The 21,372-nt window shown below is 40.4% G+C and overlaps 1 protein-coding gene across 1 annotated transcript in view; it reads left to right on the plus strand.

Annotated features, from left to right (window-relative positions):
• The window catches only part of LOC126468927 (calcineurin-binding protein cabin-1-like), a 260,620-nt gene that overhangs the window by 193,932 nt on the left and 45,316 nt on the right, over positions 1-21,372 (plus strand). The window contains exons 24-26 of the mRNA XM_050096590.1: positions 5,030-5,155; positions 15,329-15,561; positions 15,863-15,962. Coding sequence (XP_049952547.1) covers positions 5,030-5,155; positions 15,329-15,561; positions 15,863-15,962 — 459 coding nt within the window. The remainder of the gene's footprint in view (positions 1-5,029; positions 5,156-15,328; positions 15,562-15,862; positions 15,963-21,372) is intronic.

Consider the following 21,372-nt stretch of genomic DNA (forward strand, 5'->3'; position numbering starts at 1 on the left):
TCCAGCATTTCTTCCAATGAGTAGACTCCATAGCTAAAGTGTGCTTCTGGAAAAAATGGCAAAATACCTGTTTGAGGCTGCTGTGACATCTTCACGGGACTATATCTATACTACTATGTAAAGATGAGTCAGCATTTAACATTGTTGCCAAAAATCTCGAAAAGTTCTTGAGTGATTTACTTCACATATTTATGCAGCACACTAATAAACATTTGGATGGACATAGGCTACATATTTTTTAATGTATAAGGTGTGTAAATATACACTGATGAAGCAAAAACATTATGACCACCTTTTTAATACTGTGTTGTTCCACTTTTCAAACACAGTACGACAGAGATTCTGCTTGGCATGGTTTCTACAAGTTCTTGACGGGATTCCAGAAGTATGTGACACCAGATGCTTACACGCATTCCAAGCAATTCCTGCAAATTACAGGGTGGTGGTTTACAGGCACATAGTCAGTACCTAATATGTGTTCCAGTGGGTACAGATGAGGCACATTTTCTGGCCAAGACATCGATATAAGTTCACTGTCATGCCCCTCAAACCACTGTAGCATGATTCTGACCTTGCAAGACGGACTGTTATCCTGCTGGAAGACGTCATTGTGGTAGAGAGAGACTTCAATCATGAAACGATGCAGGTGGTTCGCAATAATGTTCATGTAGTTCATTGCTGTCATGATGCCTTTAATTACCACCACAGATTCCATGGAATGCCCATTCGTCTCTCTTCCACTTACATTCTTTCCTTACAGTGCTATGTGCCTGCAACACTGCCAGGAGGCATTCAGCTTAGTGGTGGGCAGTGGTCATAATATTTTGGCCCACCATTGTACGTATACGGTATATAGGAGAAACATTGTTAGAAAAAAATCTTGAAAAGTTCTTGACACCGACTTACTTCAAATTTTTACACATTACACTAATAAACATTCAGGAGACATAGGCTACACATTTTTTTAAACAACAATGTACAAGTTTTCTGTTGAAAACGACTTTGGGAAAGAAAATACGCTTTGAAAGTGTGCAGTTTTGTTTTCTTTCTCACAGTCAGTTCTCACTAAGACAGCTGGTCATTTAAACCAGTAGAAAAATTGTTTCTCCCATGTATATTCTTCCTCGTATATAATTTTAAATAAAAATATATTTAAAAACAGAGATGATGTGACTTACCATACGAAAGCGCTGGCAGGTCGATAGACACACAAACAGACGCATACATACACACAAAATTCAAGCTTTCGCAACAAACTGTAGCCTCATCAGGAAAGAGGGAAGGAGAGGGAAAGACGAAAGGAAGTGGGTTTTAAGGGAGAGGGTAAGGAGTCATTCCAATCCCGGGAGTGGAAAGACTTACCTTAGGGGGAAAAAAGGACGGGTATACACTCGCGCACACACACACATATCCATCCACACATATACAGACACAAGCAGACATATTTGGTCTTTAAATATGTCTGCTTGTGTCTGTATATGTGTGGATGGATATGTGTGTGTGTGCGAGTGTATACCCGTCCTTTTTTCCCCCTAAGGTAAGTCTTTCCGCTCCCAGGATTGGAATGACTCCTTACCCTCTCCCTTAAAACCCACTTCCTTTCGTCTTTCCCTCTCCTTCCCTCTTTCCTGATGAGGCAACAGTTTGTTGCAAAAGCTTGAATTTTGTGTGTATGTATGCGTCTGTTCGTGTTTCTATCGACCTGCCAGCGCTTTCGTATTGTAAGTCACATCATCTTTGTTTTTAAATATATTTTTCCCACGTGGAATGTTTCCCTCTATTATATTTTAAATAAAAATGTATACACATCTGTGTGCTGTCTTGTTTTCTTCCTCGCAGTCACTTTTAACAGAAAACGGGAAAGTTGTATTTATTGCTTATTGGATTATGATTAGAATACTACTATGGAATCTGAATCATCAGAAACTTTGCAATCTTACTCATTTTCAGATTAAGACTATGCAAAATACCCTCATAGAAGCTATTCTCCTCACAGATCCAACAATAGGAGAGGTCTCTCATGTCATGTATACCAATCATTCCAACCGATTTACTCATTCATTTTAAGCAACTTCCATTTCCAAACAATTTTTTATTGGCAATAACAGTAAACAAAGCTCAAGATTAAAAAGAGGGGGAAGAGGAGATGGACAGAGGAGTGGGGAGAATGGACATAGAGAGAGGGAAGCAGGAGATGTACAGACAGAGGGAGGAGAATGAGATGGACAGAGAGAGGTGGTAGAGGAGATGGACAAAGAGAGGGAGGAGGGAGGAGGAGGAGGAGGAGAAGAACAGAGAGAGGGGAGAAGGAAATTGGGATGTATCTCCAATACATATTTTGCAATTGCAAAGCATTGCTTGGTTCACTAATACTTACAGTATAACCTCATTGGCACAAACACATTGAAGATGTACTTGTGGTTAACGGGGAAAAAAATATTGATGCCAGCAGGAATACATTGGTTTCTAAGGGAAGTTTTATCGGTTAACACGAATTTCAGTTAAGGTGATTTATGAACTCTTTTTCAGTTCCTAGTGTAATTAAATTTCATTGCTACATAACCTTCCAATGGTACAGCACTTCTGAGTTAATTTTTACTGAAATGATTACAATAAATGTAACTACAAAGCTAGCTACCCCTTGCTGACTTGTTCCTAATGTGTTGTAGGTTAGCAGCCATGATTGTCATCTCATCTGTCAGTGTGTATGGTACATTTAAATAAATTCAGTAATGTTTGCATTAACATTTAATAATGTATTCAATGCCAGGTGTTCTTTTAGTTGTAGCCAAATTGGGCTAGCACACTTAATAAAAATCTACAAACGGTAGCAAGCAGAACATGCGAAAGAGGAAACAGACAGCTCTAAATGTACAGGGAAAGCTTAAGATTCTAGATGAAGTGGACTGTGGTACAGAGTTGCAGAGTTGTTTGGAATTCTCAGATCTACTATTTCTATGATAATTAAGAACTGAGGAAAAAATCATTACTGCTGCTGCATCAGGTTCTGAAAACAACTCCAAATGCCTTCATAGTGCTAAGTATGAAGACATTGAGACATTGAAACGTTACTGCCAGAATGGTTCAGTCATATGCGTGCATCTAACATACCTTTAAGTGGCCCTATGATTCAGTCAAAAGCAAATGAGATTGCCAGAAATGTAGGCATTGAAGACTTCAGTTGTTCTGCTGGTTCCAAAAAGAGACATTCAATTTCATCTGTACAAATCTGTGGTGAAGCAAACAAATTGATGTGTGAACAGCTGGCTGCATGAACTCAACTGACTGAGGCAAAAGTATGTGCCATGTGATGTGTTTAGTATGGACGAAAATGGACTTTTCTACAAACTTTTTGCAAATTGCACCCTCGGGATAAAATGTGGTAAGTGTCATGGTGAAGAACACAATGAACAATGTGTAACTCGTGCCCTAGCATGTAATGTGGAAAGCAGTGGAAGTTTCATTCCTGGGTTATATGTGAAGTTCAAGAAACTGCACTATTTTAAAAATATAAATGAGGACACTTTATCTTGCATCCACTCTCACCATAAGAAAACTTTGATCGGCGGCACATCATTTCGCAAGTGCTTCTTCATTTCAACAGTCGAATGGTTGCTCAAAACAGACTTTTTCCTCTTACGTTGTACAGATATATTACCCATAATGTACAGGATCTGAACCTAACCAACATAAAGATTCTTTTTTTTCCACCAAACGTGACAAGCCACCTTCAGCCCTTGAAACAAGGTTTCATTTTTCTCAGGAAAAGAACTAATCGCAAATGACTTGTAAGAGCTACTGTTCATGCTACTGAAAACTATACTGCAACCCCGATCGGATTTTTCTTGACGCAATAAAAGCCACCGCAGCAGCATGGAACTCATGTTGCCACATCATTTACAGAAGTACTTTAACAGAGCCTGAAGGCATAGCAATGCTGAAGATGTCTACGAGTTAGGCGATTCCACTTCACATGACGAATGGCCAGTTCTGCAAGATGCTACAAACCCTGGGATTAGTTTTGAGATGTTGATTAGTGCAGATGATGGTGTTACCATATGTTTCTGTGAAATCTGGTTTGCTAAAATCTGTGATCGAGGTGCAAGAAGGGTCATCAGAAGAAAGTGAGGAGGAGGAGAATACAGATACCATTCCACCTACCTTCAGGAGATACTTACAACCTTGGTCAGTTTAGAACAATTTGCTTCAACATCTGATGTCATTGCTGGGTTTATGGATGCTATAGTTACAATTGGTTGTGAATTACAAAATATGTTCATTCCCATGACAGTCAGCAAACCATACTTGAATTTTTTCTGAGAAAACAATGTAATTTAATTTTTTGTGAGAAAATAATGTAATTTGTGAGTACTGGTACTTTTACAGTCACCATATAGTGTTATAAGTTTACAGTAGTGTAAAGTAGTTGATATTGTAGCATATTACACATTACATTCTACTGTATGTGTCTATGTATTAGAATCTTCTTTTTTTCACTTAATACAAATCTTATTGTCTCCTTTTCTAGCCACCTGCTTCAGAAGGCAACACTTGTGTTTGTTTCTAGATTGATAATTGCTCTAGTCAATTCCTTTTAATCTGTACATACAGTTCCATTCGGTGAGAGAATTTTGAACCTGGTACTGACTTTGACCTTCAAAACAGTCAGGTTTTGTGAAGAATGTAGTTTTTGTCTTAATGAGTTGGTACTGGCTTGTCTTTAAATGATCCAATTTTTATTTATTAGAGCATGGGTACTTCAATGTCGATGTATAAAGTTCTGTATATGTTGCAGCTATTATTCAAAGGTGTCATAATTTATTTTGTTTCCAGATTTTAAGAATTTTGTTCCTTTTTTCATCACATGGTCGAAGTCAAAATTATAGATGTATTGTGTGGATGACTGAGTGCTTGCACATGGTCATAGTGTTCTTGCGTTTCTAAGGTACTTTTTTCTGTTTTGTTGTAAATCTCTGTGGTGCTTATTTCAAAAGCTTTTTTTTCCTTCTGTCTCTCTTTTTCATTAAAGGTCTGGTGTACCCTGGGACCTGGAGGCTTGATCCAAGATGAAAGGTGGCTTTTGCATTATATGCTTGGTAAAGTTGCTGAGAAGAAAGATTTAGACCAGCAAATCATTTTAGAGCATTATGTAAAGGTATGATACTGTGTTTTCACTAAGCCTGTCAGTGAGCTATATGGAACAGATTTCAGGAAAAAGAGAGGTTTTTTTATGGCTTATTTATGCTATGACCATTTTTTGCACAAATTTTAAGTTACATAAAGTAATTTGTCAGTTCTTAAAAACTTACACTGTAATATTGAAAGTCGTATGTTTTATGTCCGACATATAAGAAATTCATTTCAATGTTGAAGTGTTGTAATTGACATGAGCTTCACACTGAGTAAGATGGCACATTGGATAATGCACTGCACTAAGTACTAACTATCCAGATTTACGTTTTCTAAGGTTTCCCTAAATTGGTTAATATGAACACATGAATGGTTCCTTTGAAAAATATGTGACCAATTCTTTTTTTCTCCATTCTTCTCTTATTTGACGTTGTGCTCAGTCTCCAATGACCTCAGTGTCAGTGGAATATTAAACTCTTATTTCCTTTTCTGTTTACTTGCATGACTATTTCTTCTTAGTGGACACTCTGATCAGCCAGAACATTATGACCATCGACCTATTGTCAATATAAATCCAGCCAGGTGATGGCAGCATCATGAGGAATAACCACTAGTTAGACATACGCATGGTGCATGTAGTATCAGTGAGGGTGCTGTCCATATGTGGAATGGGGAAGGTGTGCGATCTATTTGAGTTTTCCTGAGGGCAGATTGAAATGGCTCAGAGACTCAGCAAGAGCATTTCGGAAACAGCATGGCTTGTTTGGTGTTCTAGGAGAGCTGTGGTGAGTGTCCCCAACATGTGGTGTAAACATGTACAGATGGCATGTGGTTGGATGCCGCCCCTCATTACAGATGTTGGACGTCGTAGGCTAGGTAGACTGCTAAAACAGGACAGGTGTCAAACTGTGACGGAATTAACATCGGAAGGAATACAAGTGTGTATGAACACACAGTGCACCAAACACTCCTAACGATGGGCATCCACAACTGATGACCCACGCATGTGCCACTGTTAACACCACATCATCAGAAATTAAAACTGAAATGGGCACGTGACCATTGGCTCTGTATGTTGGTGCAGTGGCAGAGGATTGCATAGTCTGATGAATCACAATACCTTCTTCATCATGCCAATTGGAGGCCACGAATCTGTCATCTTTCAGGGGAATAGCTCCTTGACACCTGTGTTGTGGGATGGAGACAAGCTGGTGGTGGCTCCATTATGCCCTGGGGAACATTCACATGGGTGTCCATGACTCCAGTGGAGCTCATACAAAGCAATATGATGGCCAAGGAGTATTGTACACTGGTTGCAGACCACATACACCCCTTCATGATGACCACGTATCCTGATAGCATTGGCTTTTTTCGACAAGATAATGCACCATATCACTTGGCCAGGGGTATGATTAAGTGGTTTGAGGAACACATTGGTGAGATTCAATAGATGTGCAGCCCCCCCCCCCTCCTCCCCCCGCCCCAGCTTGCCAGATCTGAACCCAGTCGAACACATCTCGGATGTGATTGAACGGGGCATCACAGCTCATCATCCCTCCTCCTCAGAATTTATGGGAATTAGGTGACTTGTGTGTCCGCAGTTCGTGGTCTCGCGGTAGCGTTCTCGCTTCCCGAGCACGGGGTCCCAGGTTCGATTCCCGGTGGGGTCAGGGATTTTTCCTGCCTCGAGATGACTGGTGTTGTGTCGTCTTCATCATCATTATTCATCCCCATTTACGGTAGGAGGAAGGCAATGGCAAACCACCTCCACTAGGACCTTGCCTAGTAAGGCAGCGCGGGTCTCCCGAGTCGTTCCCCTACACTCTGTAAAGAAGTATGGGACTCATCGTCATCATCATCATCATCATCATCAGGTGACTTGTGTGTGCTGATGTGGTGCCAACTACCTCCTGTGTTCTTACCAAGGCCTCAATGCTTCTATACCATGACATGTCACTGTGGTTATCCATGCCAAAGGTGGACATACCAGCTGTTCGGTATGTGGTCATTATGTGCTGGCCGATCAGTGTAAGCAGTGATGCCATTTCAGTGAGAGGACACAAACCCTTGTACTTGTCACTAAATACTCTATCTTCTTCTCCTAGTAAGGTCCTACAGATGGCTTACTACTGGTTTTCTCTAAATGTGAATGACACCAGATACGTAGCTGTGTTGTGTGAAGGATTGTGCAGAGTAATGTCATTTCAATGTTGTTGTGAAAGGTGATGGAAATGAATTGAATGGAAGGGAGCGGTTGCAACCTAGTGTTGCCACAGTGTCCCTTGATGCCATTTGTTCAGATTCCATGTAACACAGTGGAGGGATTGGTGATGACTTAGGCAAATTATGTGATGATGAGCTACCATACTGCACAATCTCTCCTTGCCATGACAACAGGTTTTGGTAGTGAAGATTTCTTCAGTAACTGCATTGCATTAGGCAGCTGTGAATGTGGACATGACTTCTGTTGTTTTAGTCATGTTGTGTCCCTAAGAAGCTTGATTGGATTCATTTATGGTTATTTAGGAGACCAAAGTATTAATTGAATTAGATCATAATAGTGTTCAGATGAGTTAGCAAACAGACTCATGATCCAGTTATGTTGCACATTGTTTCCTGGAAAAAACTGTTGTTGGTGGAGCACATGCAATCCCCAAGGGATTTACTTGGTAACCCAGCAGGTGAAATTAGGTGTTTCTACTCAGTTTTTGTATTATTTTCATCAGAAACCCTGGCAGTACTGTAATAACACTATTTTACCATTACAGCTTTGTTGGAGCTGCTATATACCTGAACTCCATATCAGCTCTTTCCAGTGAAATTCTCATTAGATAAATCGGTTTAGAAATCCAGTCATTGTGTTTGTAAGTGCTCAGGAAGCACTACCTCCATTTGATTATTAGCAAGTGCACATATCTTGGCCTTCTGCTGCTGTATCCAATTTTTGCACCAACTGCATTAACATATGTCACTTAATGTAGGCACTAAATAGGATGAGGAATTCCACCTTACGCAAGACATCTTTTCAGTTTTGTTTTAACCAGACATGTTTCAGCACTTTTTGTGCTATCTTCAGGGGTTGTTCTTTACTGTGAAATTGTTGTTACATTTTAACATTTAGCGAAACTTTTGGTACATAATATTTACAATTGTGAATGAATAATTGTTGTAAAATATTATACATCATTTGTTCATAGCTCACAGTTGAGATATGTGTTAACGACCTCATGCACTGTGTGTTGTTTATAACATTATGTGTAAAGTTATAGTTATAGCTTAATTGGCAAAAGAGTGGATGTATGCATTAGTTTACATACCTCACATGATGCTATTGGATATTTATGTTGGTAGCTAGTCTGCTATACAATCTACAACTTCTCATCTGCAAACACCAAAACATAATTTTTGTTTTTCTGTTTATTATGCATTTAAAAACCGAAATGAGTATATATTACGTTTTTTGTGTGTAACTTACAGCTTTGATGTTGTAATCTTTTCTCAAATGTTGCTGGTGAGGTGAATAGGCTGATTTCGTGACCTGTGGTTGCTTGATAACGCTCTTTCTCTGATTTTTCAAAACATGGGCAAAGTTTTCACTCCCATTACGTGTTGTTCTGGCTATGTAGTATTAATTTATTTCGTAGCGTGTTTGGCTGGGTGAGGTGCACAAGTTTGAAGTGTATTTGGTGGCGTTTGTGGTGTCTGGTTTTGTGTATGTGTTTTCAGGACTGGGACACACACACACACACACACACACACACACACACACACACACACACACACACAGAGAGAGAGAGAGAGAGAGAGAGAGAGAGAGAGAGAGAGAATGAATGGGTGTTTTTTTGAGTAGTTTCGGTGTGGGTGTTATTTGTATAGTTCTTCAGTTGTGGCAAAGAGGTTTTATTGCACAGTGATGTGTATTCATTTAGTTCTTTCTTTCCTGGGGCTACTGATTTTTGGATGTGATAGTTTTCTTCGGTAGTTAATTTTTGGTATAAGCTAATACTAGTTTTAAGGATGTGTAAGTCAGTTTCAATGTTTGTTGGGCGGTGATTGTGTGCAATCAGGTGATCTGCAAAAGTTGCTTTTTAGTTCTCTGAGATTTTCTGTATATCTGGTTCTGTAATTCCTGCGTGTTTACCCACATATACAGACTGACAGCAGTTGCAAGTAAGTTGGTATATACCGGACTGGCTGTATCTGTCAGTGTTCTTCCACGTCTGGTTTGTATTATGTTGTTGGTTCTGTATGCTATGTTGGGTCCTTGTTTCTTTAGTATATTACCTACCCTGTGTGTGACTTTGTTGTTGTAAGTCATTATATCTCCTTGTTGCTTACTGTCTGCTGATTTGTTGTACGTTGTTTTGTGTTTGTTTGTGTGTGTGTTTCATGGTTTTGTGTTGTTTGTTTTTGTATCTTGTGGTTTATTTTGTCTATTCTCTTCACATCATATCCATTCTCCTGTGAAATCTGTTTTATTGAATTCAGTTCTTGTGTGTAATGATGTTTGTTCATTGGTATTTTGTTCAGTCTGTGCAGTAAATATCTGAAGCTGGCTTCTTTGTGAGTTATGGGGTGACTGGATTAATTATCAATAATGGTCATGATGATTGTGGGTTTTCTGTAGATTGTGAATTCATGTTTGTTGTTTCTCTTGTGTATGGTAAGATCTAAGAAAGTTTTCCAACTGTTTGTGTTTCAAGGGTGAACTTTTTTTGTGGGTGGATGGAGTTTATGTCGTTGTGAAGTTCTTTTATGCGAGGCTGTGGTTCATCTATCAACCAAATTGTCATATACATATCTGTACCATCAAAGTTTTGTTTTTCTATCTGGTTGAGGAAAATGGAAAATCTGGATGGATATAGACCCTATTTTATGCAATGCCACAGGTCTGTTATCACAAATAAACCAGCTGAGATATTAATAATTATGTTTATTATGTAGCTGTGACTGGCTGCTGCAAACTGTCCAGGAGATCTTCTGGCTACACTCTTTGCGATCACAGTAGTGTAGGTCTTAACAAGTTTGTAACATGTCACACATGTCCAAGTAACACTCTGCATTCAGATTCTGATAATTAATGTTGTGTGTCATAAACATCCTACAAAACTATTTGCGGTCCAGGTAAGTGTTCAGTTGAAGGAACTGATGAGTTGTTCAGCATTTGTTTATTATTTCTTTGGCCAAGGGCTTCTTAATACAGAAGTGCCATCATATTTTTTATTGTGTTCCACAGTGTTTACAAATTGTAGAAATGACACACCTTAAGCTGCTGTTCAACTTATTTTTCATTATGCAACCAGTTTCGGTTGAAGACCATTCTCCAGCACAGATTTTTATTAGCATTGTGTATAAATATTATGCTTTCAACACTGTGTTTTTGATGTAACCATGTAATGTTTGCTTTAATAAAAATATGTGCTGGATAATTGTCTTTGACCAAAACCCATTCACCTGGTGCAGCAGACTGATACAACCTGAAAATAATTTTAGCATACTACTGAAAATGTAAATCGCTGTGGCTGAATGACAGTATGAAGTGTCAGAAGACTTAATCATGCCACCAACTGCCCCATAACTGTCTCTGGTATGATACACAATAGGAGAACTTTTCCTGTGAAGTACAGGCTGTTTTGCGGTCTGCTTCTTTAACAATACAACAGAGCCTGGAGGCAAAAGCTTGCCCCCAGATGGTGCAAATGGGGCTGGTTCTGGGGTCGGTGGCTAAGAATGCTTCTAAATGCGACCACCAGGACTGGCTGGCAAACTTTTTGGATGGAGATGAAGCCACATTTGCAGCCAGGCGTAGAAATGTGTGCACCCAGATGGGGACACCCACCTTCTTCTTCTTCTTCTTCTTCTTCTTCTTGTGCCCATGGAGGCTGCAACAAATCTAGCAAGGAACAAATGTGGATGTCCACACAAAAGCTCCACTAAGCTTCGCTGTTGAAACAATGTTGGCCAGTACGTTGATAGAAAGGACATCAGTCCAAAATCAATAGGAGGGGATTTCAAGATTTTTTCCCATCTGCATCTTAAAAATTCCCACAAGACAGTCTGTCATGCCATTAGACGGAGGTCGAGATGGAGGGGTAGTAACACACTTAATTCTATTCCAGATACAAAACTGCTAAAAACAGGCAGAAGTACAGTGCAGTCCATTATCTGTCAATAATAATAATAATAATAATAATAATAATATGTTATGAGGGCCTTAGTGGTATTTTCCATTGTGGTCTGTTGCATTTTTGTTATATATGAGAAGTGAGAGTAAGCATGTAGCACAATCAACCACATGCCCCCCTGGAGCGGGTCTGAAAAGCCTTCATGCACCTGATCCCACAGCTGGTGGGTTCAGCGTGCTGTGCCGGTGGGGTTGATGCAGGAGAGTAAATACATATGAGTGCAAAACCTCTGGAATCACTGCTTGACACTGGTGGTCATTCTGATTCAATAATAGGACACCTTTGTAAAGTTGAAAGGCATGGTGAGGTGAAAAATAACAAACAAATTCTGTGAAAGCTGCCAAAGGAAAGGTTTGTGGCCAGCCAGGCACCTATCTCAAGAGTGGGTCCTAATATAGGGCTGGTGCGACGTCTCTGGAAGGTATGGGGAACTCTTCCACCAACAGTTCTAATTGTGAATCAGTGTGGAAACAAACAATCTCCTGTTTCTCAGCATTCTAATCCATATCCAAAGTGTGCCAGAATTCATATGCTGAGCTAACATACAAAAATGAGTTTAATATTGGTAATGTGATACGAAAAGCACCCAGTGTTGTAACCTCTTTGGTGTCAACCAGGCAAGTCTGACTTAGGGCCAGATGTGGACAATAACAACTTATGATCTGTCACCAGATGTCTCTTTTTCTATGAGTGAATAATTTTATTGAGCCATGGTCAACGTCAGGGTGAACATGATAGGTCGTTGCAAACCATCCAGATACTTCTGTGATACAACAGCACCAATACCTTATGGTGATGCATCCATGTCTAATACAAGTGGTAAATGAGGCTGATACAGTATCAGACATAGAACAGTTTGGAGGCACTGCATCAGCTTAAGAAGTGCTTGTTGACAATCTGTGGACCACTGGACAGGGGATTCCTTTTCTTCACTTGTTGTACTGAGGAGGATAAATCGGGCAGAATACATAACCTTGCCCATAAAAACCTTTAAATCATTTGTGTTCTTTGGTATTGAAATATGGGAAATGGATACCACATTCTCTGATGTCGATTTCAGGCATTCTTGGCTAAGGATATGTAGCTCTGAGCGCTATGGGATTCAGGCTAAGGATATGTCTTGTATCCTTAATAGAAGACTGAAAGAAGGAACAATTTTCAAGTTACATTTTAAAACAACTTTCAAAAGGATGGAAAATGCTCACCGGAGATTTCATGTGTGCTTCTCCTGCACTCTTCCTGTCAGTACTATATCATTCAGATAAGTGACACAATGTGGAATATTGGCAGCAGTCTGTTCTAGAAATTTCCGAAAGATTGCTGGTGTGCCAGCAACATCGAAAGGTAACCTATTATATTGATAGAGGCCACAAGGAGTATTTAATATCAAAAGCTTAGAGCCCTTGTCCAAAGGAAGTTAAAATAAGCTTCATATGATCAATCGTAGAGAAGTACAAATTGCTGCCAGTTATGAAAAGAACCATTAGGAGGCAGAGGGTCATGAATCCACAATCATCTGAGCATTAACCATATTTTTGAAGTCCACACAAAGGTGTAATGCACAACATGGTTTGCAAACAGTGACTATGGGTGATGCCCATCAATGATAAGGAATCTAGGACAGGACTTGTAACTCCTCAAAGTAATGCAGAGCTATTGTAACTTCATTCCACAAGAATGAAGATATTGGGCAGGCTATGGAAAATTTCAGCATTGTCGACTCTCGTAACACAGTGTGGGCAAAAAAATTAGAAGCCTTTGCCAGGCATGGAGAAAACAAGCAGCATATTGAAGACACATAGAATCCTCCTCTGCACATGGGATGACATTATGAATTGATTGTACTGGTGTTGGATAAAAAACCCCATATGCTGCATATGCATCGAGGTAAAAAATATGCCACTTCAAAGAAAAGAAAGATTCTCATTAGATACGTAGGCTGATAAACAATCAAGACATGCCCCTACATCAAAAGGAATTAATATTGGAATATGTCGTATCGGCCGCCACACAGCAGCCATCAACTCGTCGCGGCGTGCTACAACACGCGCGGCACACAGCGAGTACCGCTGGCGCCGCACACGATGTCAACAACTGTCGCAAGTGAACGCGTCGTCGCGGGGTTAGCGGCAGCGTACACACCACTATCAATACGGATTACCCTGGCAGCACTGCCCTTGCCACCAGAGTGAGCAACCGTATAAGGGCGCCATCTACCAACACTCTGATTGGCCGGACCTGCAGATTTAAGCGAGCTTCCTGAGCCCGTTTAACCAGTTCAATCTTCGCCGATGACTGTGTTACTTCCCGGCTGCTGGATTCACGACGACCGAACTGTACTGTGGCCTCCCCGGCGGGAAACTTGCGAAGCGTCGGTATCGAGTGGTTGGCAGTGGTTTGGACTTGTATTCTCTACTAGTGACTCTGATTTCTCCTTGGCGCTACAGCCTGCGAAGTGTTGTGTAGTCGAACTTTGTGTTATAGTGCGGACATAACACTACACCACGAACCGCTGCTGACAGCATAAGGTGACATGGTGCTACCCTTGAATCTATGATGCCATTTATTTGCAGCGGTGCAGTGGACTGCTGAGACTCAATCAGCTCTGACAAACTTCTACTATATGACCCTGATGAAAACACTGTAGGCAGATATGATTATAATTTGGGCAGCTATGTCAAGCATGTAAAGAAAAACAATCATAACACTTGGGGATCCTACGAAAATGTAGCCAAGATCCAGTTGGAAAACTGCAATGGCTTGAAGTTTAATGCCCATCTGGTTAAGTGGGGGCTGCTCCCCTCCGTACTTGAACTGTGTGACATTTTTGCAGTTACATCAGACTAGGTCATGCCACATTTGCTTATCAAGATGACAGTTCTGGTATAACATATTCTGTTGAAAAGGTAGCCTGAGCTGCATGTGGTATCTTGGAAGCCCTGGCAATATGCAAAACTTCTTCTGAACAGTCTGACTGTCTTAATTCTTGAGCATACACTTCACTGTCTGGTGCTAATCTGATCACCATGCCATATATTAATAATTGTGCATATAATATTCCACAATAATGCATAAACCTCAATTTCCTACTCAGCTATGCATGTCTGTGATCCTTGATGCTTAACTGTCTGATGTAGCCTTATGGTGTTGGAGGAACTCTTAAGTGATTGGACACAACATGCATTTTTGTTGAACAATGTTCACTTAAGAGTGGATTAATGGTGGTTATGTGTAGCACTGATGATTCAAGCAAGGGGCCAAGTTTTACTCATCACAGTAGAACTGGTTTGTAAATAATAAAAAAAGTTCCCAATGTGTTAGGGTAGTAAGTGTCATTTGCCTGGAAACGAGATGCTAAATGTTTTTGGTACACTTTCCAGACCTTTTGAGCCTCATTAAATGACTGGAAAGCCAGGATTGAAGGAAGCTACTGTAAAAGTGCCGGATCCATCAACTTCTGTACAAGTTTGTGCTGCTGATTGAGCTGTTATTTCCAGAGCTTGAAATACTACTTTTCCATCTTTATTGTAATGCTCAGCAAAGTAGCCCAATATGTTCTGTTCTTTTAAGGGTGTGTTACAGTTTCTAACAACTTTTCTCACCTCTGTTGTAAGTCTGCCATTTCAATAACATAAGTTTTATTGAACACCACCCACTTAAATTCAGGAAAAAAGCATAGAATGTTGTGTATCCTAACTCTTCTTGAACTAAAAAGAAACAGACTTCTGAAAGTGGATACATCTTGACATTCAAAGTATTCTGTAGAGTTAGTGAACAACTCAAATGTTAGTGCTGGAGTACGCTGTAAATTTGTAAGGCTAGGAACCACTCTCTCAATGCATGAGCATGCCATTAGTTTGCTTACATGCAGAAACTTATTGTTGTTTAAGATTTTTATCTTACTTTTTTCTTCCATTGTAACGCATTTGTTAGCTCATTTATGCTTTAATACTTGTCTATAAATTAATAACTGTGTATCTACAGCTCTTGTAATATATAATCCCTTATTTCAGTCTAGCAAATATTTGGAGAAAATGGGTGCAAATTATGCACGTAAAATAATTTACAATAATCCACAAAATTTGGCTGTTGAAGCACTGGAGGTATTTTATCGTATTCATGCTTCAATTCTTAAATACCTAGAACAAAATGAAGGGAGGCAAATTGATGATGCAGTGAAAGCACTGTTTGAGCAAAAACTCCAGGAAGCTGCTAGTAGCTCATTCATGGTTGGACAAATAGAGCTGTAAGTGTACTATCATCATTACTTATATATTACCTATATCTTATGCACATTCATAACTTTTGTTTATTTCTTTTATTCTCATGTGTGGGTAATTCACTAAGTTTAAATCCAATTTAAATGTAATCAAGAAATTTGTATTTGTCACTGGATTATGATTTTATTTCTTCCTCAGTCCATTTTTCTCCAGTAATTTTCCTTCCATTCTGTCTCTCATCATATTTTATACATATATTAATATTTTAGTACAGTTACTATCAACATATTTATATGGGTACTATTAAGGATATTATTTGTAATACAGAAAAAGTGACTGTGATGAAGAACGTAAGAAAAGGCCAGCAGAAGATCAAATAGACAACATACTGCACCATTCAAAACGACGCTGTGTGGATGAATCTGTGGTATGATTGCAATTTATTAATTATTACTACTATAAGTTTAAAATTTGGTAGCTTATTCTCATAATCCTAAGAGATGGGCAGATAATGATCACTTTGTTGACCCTTGTCATAACTAGTTAACTTCATGTTCCAGGGATCATATTTGTGACAGCTTGTCAGTAGATTTACAAATGTTATGTGGCTACGTCCTGGACATTTTCATAATTGGATTTTCACTTTAATCTTAATCTGTATCCGTGTATATTATAAAAATGTTTGCATGTTCTGCATCTCATCCTAAACCTCTGGTTCAGTTTCAACCAGACCTGGTACACATATTGCTTACTTTCTGAAAGGAAGCAGTGTGCCAGTGAGAACCACCTACCTTCCACAGGGGTTGGGATTGAAAATTGGGTGATGTAGGGGCATAACTCTGGAAGAACTTTGACCAGATTTTATATATACATGGCTCATTATTTGTATCAAAATACTATGTGGGTAATACAGTCCTACCTACCACCCTGGGGGTGGGGTTAAGGGTAAGGGTAAGGGTAAGGGTAAGGGTAAGGGTAAGGGTAAGGGTAGGAGTGGGGACAGGGGTAGGGGTAGGAGTTGGGGTAGGGGTATGGATGAGAAACTGTGACATGTAAAAACATTCGATAACAATTTATATTTGTATCAAATCTTTAATTTTTGTGGTTGCTAGGGCTCATTGGTAACAGTCGTGGTCATATTTCAACTCTGAGGGGGAGCTGGAAGGGAATGGGAGGGGACTACAAAGATAGTGACAAACAAGTCCATCTCTGCAATGCATGAAGCAAAAGTAGTTTCTACCAAGCTTGGCACACATATCACTTGATACGTGGGGGAAAAAAAATTATAATGAAAGGAGGTCACCCTACAGCTGAGGGTGGGGCTGAAGAGGGGTGACATAAAAGCATAACTCAGGGACACCTGAATCAGTTTTGACCAAATTTGGCGTATACATGACTCATTACTTGTGTAAAAGTACTGTGGGAATATCTCTACTACTCCTAGGGATGGGCATGGAAATGAAAGCATTCTATAACAGCCCATTGGTATTTCTTTCCTCTGTTCAGTTGACTTCGAATACTGTAAAAATATGAAGTGAAATTTATCTCTTATTTGCACCGTTCATTGTGTCAACAAGATTGAGAGAATGAGCAATGCAGTGAGCCAGTAATTCTGCCAATGTGTTCCGAGGCCAAAGATGCCACATGGCTGTATATAACAGATAAATTGGACATCTATGGAGTCATATTGTGTAAAACAGCAGAGAAGCAGACATATATCTGTAAAACAACGGGAAGTCCAGGATGGAATAACGACACTGTGGGAAGGATTTAGTGCTACTCACCAAATAGAGGAGGTGTTGAGTCACAGAGACACACACTGAGAAAGAATGCTAGAAGTATTCAGCTATTAGGTAAAGTCCTTCTTCAGAAGTAGAAAACTCACACACATACACAGCTCATAGCACAGTAGTGCTATGACTGCGTAGGACCTGAGCAACAATCCAGCTGGAGTTGATACTTTGGGGGGGGGGGGGGGGGGAGGATTAGAGAAGGGATAAGGACCATGAAGCTGCATTGCTGAGCTAGAAAGCATGTGTAGTATTAGAGAAGGGGATAGCTTGGCGGAGGACATGGACTAGTGAAGGATGATGCCAGGGGTTATGAAAATAAAGGATATGTTGTAGGGAGAGTTCTCACCTGTGGAATTGAAAAGTGGTGGTGGTGGTGGTGGTGGTGGCAGAGGTAGTGGTGGTGGGGAGGAATACAAATGGCACATGTTGTTGAGCAGTCATTCAAGTGCAGTACATTCTGAAGCTGGCAGGGGTAAAATACAGGGATCAAAAGGCTATTTACAATTTGTGCAGAAACCAGATGGCAGTTATAAGAGTCGAGGGGCATGAAAGGGAAGCAGTGGTTGGGAAGGGAGTGAGACAGGATTGTAGCCTATCCCTGATGTTATTCAATGTGTATATTGAGCAAGCAGTAAAGGAAACAAAAGGAAAATTTGGAGTAGGAATTAAAATCCATGGAGAAGAAATAAAAACTTTGAGGTTCGCCAATGACATTGTAATTCTGTCAGAGACAGCAAAGGACTTGGAAGAGCAGATGAATGGCATGGACAGTGTCTTGAAAGGAGGATATAAGATTAACATCAACAAAAGCAAAATGAGGATAATGGAATGTAGTCGAATTAAGCTGGGTGATGCTGAGGGAATTAGATTAGGAAATGAGACACTTAAAGTAGTAAAGGAGTTTTGCTATTTGGGGAGCAAAATAACTGATGATGGTCGAAGTAGAGAGGATATAAAATGTAGACTGGCAATGGCGAGGAAAGCGTTTCTGAATAAGAGAAATTTGTTAACATTGAGTATAGGTTTAACTGTCAGGAAGTCGTTTCTGAAAGTATTTGTGTGGAATGTAGCCATGTATGGAAGTGAAATGTGGACGATAAGTAGTTTAGACAAGAAGAGAATAGAAGCTATAGAAATGTGATGTTACAGAAGAATGCTGAAGATTAGATGGGTAGATCACATGACTAATGAGGAGGCATTGAATAGAATTGGAGAGAATAGAAATTTGTGGCACAACTTGACTAGAAGAAGGGATCAGTTGGTAGGGCATATTTTGAGACATCAAGGGATCACCAATTTAGTATTGGAGGGCAGTGTGGAGGGTAAAAATCGTAGAGGGAGACCAAGAGATGAATACACTAAACAGATTCAGAAGGATGTAGGTTGCTGTAGGTACTGGGAGATGAAGAAGCTTGCACAGGATAGAGTAGCATGGAGAGCTGCATCAAACCAGTCTCTGGACTGAAGACCACAACAACAACATTGTGTTGGGCACCATGCTCAGAACTGGGTGGTCATGCATCTCTTGATCACAGTTTGGTGGTGGTGGCTGTACAGAAGAGACTTCCTGGTGTGGGATGGATGGCTGTTTTTAAACATCATCACCTCATAGCCACAAAACCCTGCGTGGCAGACATAATGCATTTATCACACCATCATAAACATTGCCCCACCACCCTTCAGAACATAGAGCATAAACAGACCCGCAACACAGGCATGAACCTATCCTTCAAAACCTTCAGCCCCAGAGAAGTATCAGGTCTTTCCAAAGTCCTTATCTTTTGCACCACTCCCAAATAGAGACATGCTGGGCTTGTTAAAGAACTTCACTCCTTCTCCCAGCCCCCACAGTGGAAACACTTTTTTGCGACTTACCCTAACAATCAGACTCAATCCAAAACCAATATTAGTTCCTGCTGACTCAGTTTATGGCCCTATCTAACTGTGATCCACCCCACTGCCTCCTAAACATCTTTGTCAACTTTCCAGAATTTCCTATCCTCAAACCTTGCCTCATCATCATTCCTCAGATAACATGGAACCAAACCCCATGTCCACCACCTAAAAACTGATCCCAACTTTATAATACTACCACTGCGGTTATGAACCACAGTTCATGCATCCACTTGCAAGCCCTGGCACAGGCACCCCATTCCAGAAATCCAGCAGGATTTCCAGCTACTTCTCAGATCCTTAGATTCACCCCAGAAACACCTACATGGTTGTCTTCTGAACCCCATCAGATTCTCACAATCCTACCTTCCATATGCTTTCTAAAGCACATAAACCCAAGCACCCAGGATGCCACAGTGTGGCCGGTTACTGTGCCCCCTTATGAGAGAATCTCTCCTCTCGCGAACCAGCATCTTCAGCCTATTACCTGTAACTTACCCCTACATAAAAGACACTAACCACTTTTTCTACTGACTCTCCATCATTCCTGTTCCTTTACCAGCTGAAGCCAAGCTTGTCACTGTTGATGCTTCCTCCTCCTCCTCCTCCTCCTCCTCCTACTACTACTACTACTAGTATTGCAATAATATCACCAGTGCCCATTACCTTGCTGATATTGTACTCTACCTTTCCCAACACCCAATATATGACATCCTGATCATCACAACAAACTATGTCCTCGCCTGCAGTTACTTCTCTTCTGAAAACAACACCTACAAACAAATCCATGGTACAGCAGTGGGTGCCTGCTTGGCACCATCTACAGGAATCCATCTAACACCCCTGAATTCCAATCTCCTCATCTGGTTCAGATTTACTGATGACATCTACATGATCTGGATCGAGAATGAAGACACCCTATTCACATTTTTCCATAAGCTCAACATCTTCTCCACCATTCGCTTCACATAGTCCTCCTCAGTCCAACAAGGTACCTTCCTTGCTATCAACCTTAACCTCAAGGATGGCTACAATACCTTCATCCACATCACACCCACCAACCATCAATAACACATCCAATTCAACAGCTGCTATCCATTCCATATCAGGAAGTCCCCTCCATATAGCCCAGCACCCTTGGTTGTTGCACCTTTTGAGGTCACTGTTGCTGACCTCGGTCATTTGGAGAATGTGAGCTGCAGCAATTTGTGGTTAAACCTCACTCTTCTCACAATCAAATTGTAGTTCCTGTCAGATCACTGAAGTTAAGTGCTGTCAGGCTGGGCTAGCACTTGGATGATCATCTTGTCTGCCGAGGGCTGTTGGCCAGCAGGGTGCACTCAGCCCTTGTGAGGCAAACTGAGGAGCTACTTGACTGAGAAGTAGCTGTTCTGGTGTTGTAAACTGGCATACGGCCGGGAGAGTGGTCTGCTGACCACATGCCCCTCCATATCTGCATCCAGTGATGCCTGTGGGCTGAGGATGACACGGCGGTCGGTTGGTACCATTGGGCCTTCATGGCCTGTTCGGACGGAGTTTAGTTTGGTTTAGAGTAGGAGATATAATTCAGAGTTGTTATGGGACACTGCTGAAGTGTGTGTTTGGCCATGCATACAAAAAATATTTAACATTAGCATGACTGTAGGGAATTTTCGGCAGGATTTCATAATTTGGTTCCATAATTGCCGCTGACAAATGAATTAATAAATCTATAGTTGCATCTAAGCTGTTGTGCTTTCTGAACTTCATCCACTGGCAAATAAATGTTATTAAATAATCAATGAATCCTTGTCACAAGGAGGATTGTAATTCTCAACAAGGTGAGGCAAGGGAATCACACAACTGATGACAATTGTGTCAAACTACAATTTCATCACAATCTTTGGAGACAACGGATGCAGCATAACTACAGCAGGTGGTGAGTGCACAGCAGTTCAGCACAGTATCGCTTCACTTTGCTATAAACAACATTGGAAAAGAGTGAAAATTTGTGCACTATAAACTGTGAATAGTTATGACTTTTAGAAGTAACAGGCCATGTGCTATCCTTCATAATGAATACTAACAGTGATGTTACTGCCAGAAGCGTAGGAGGTATCACTATGCTGGGCAATCAAACCATAAATTTTGAGTCTGAATGTGAATTGAAAA

Source organism: Schistocerca serialis, chromosome 1 (genome assembly GCF_023864345.2).
Source record: "Schistocerca serialis cubense isolate TAMUIC-IGC-003099 chromosome 1, iqSchSeri2.2, whole genome shotgun sequence".
NCBI classification, from domain to species: domain Eukaryota; kingdom Metazoa; phylum Arthropoda; class Insecta; order Orthoptera; family Acrididae; genus Schistocerca; species Schistocerca serialis.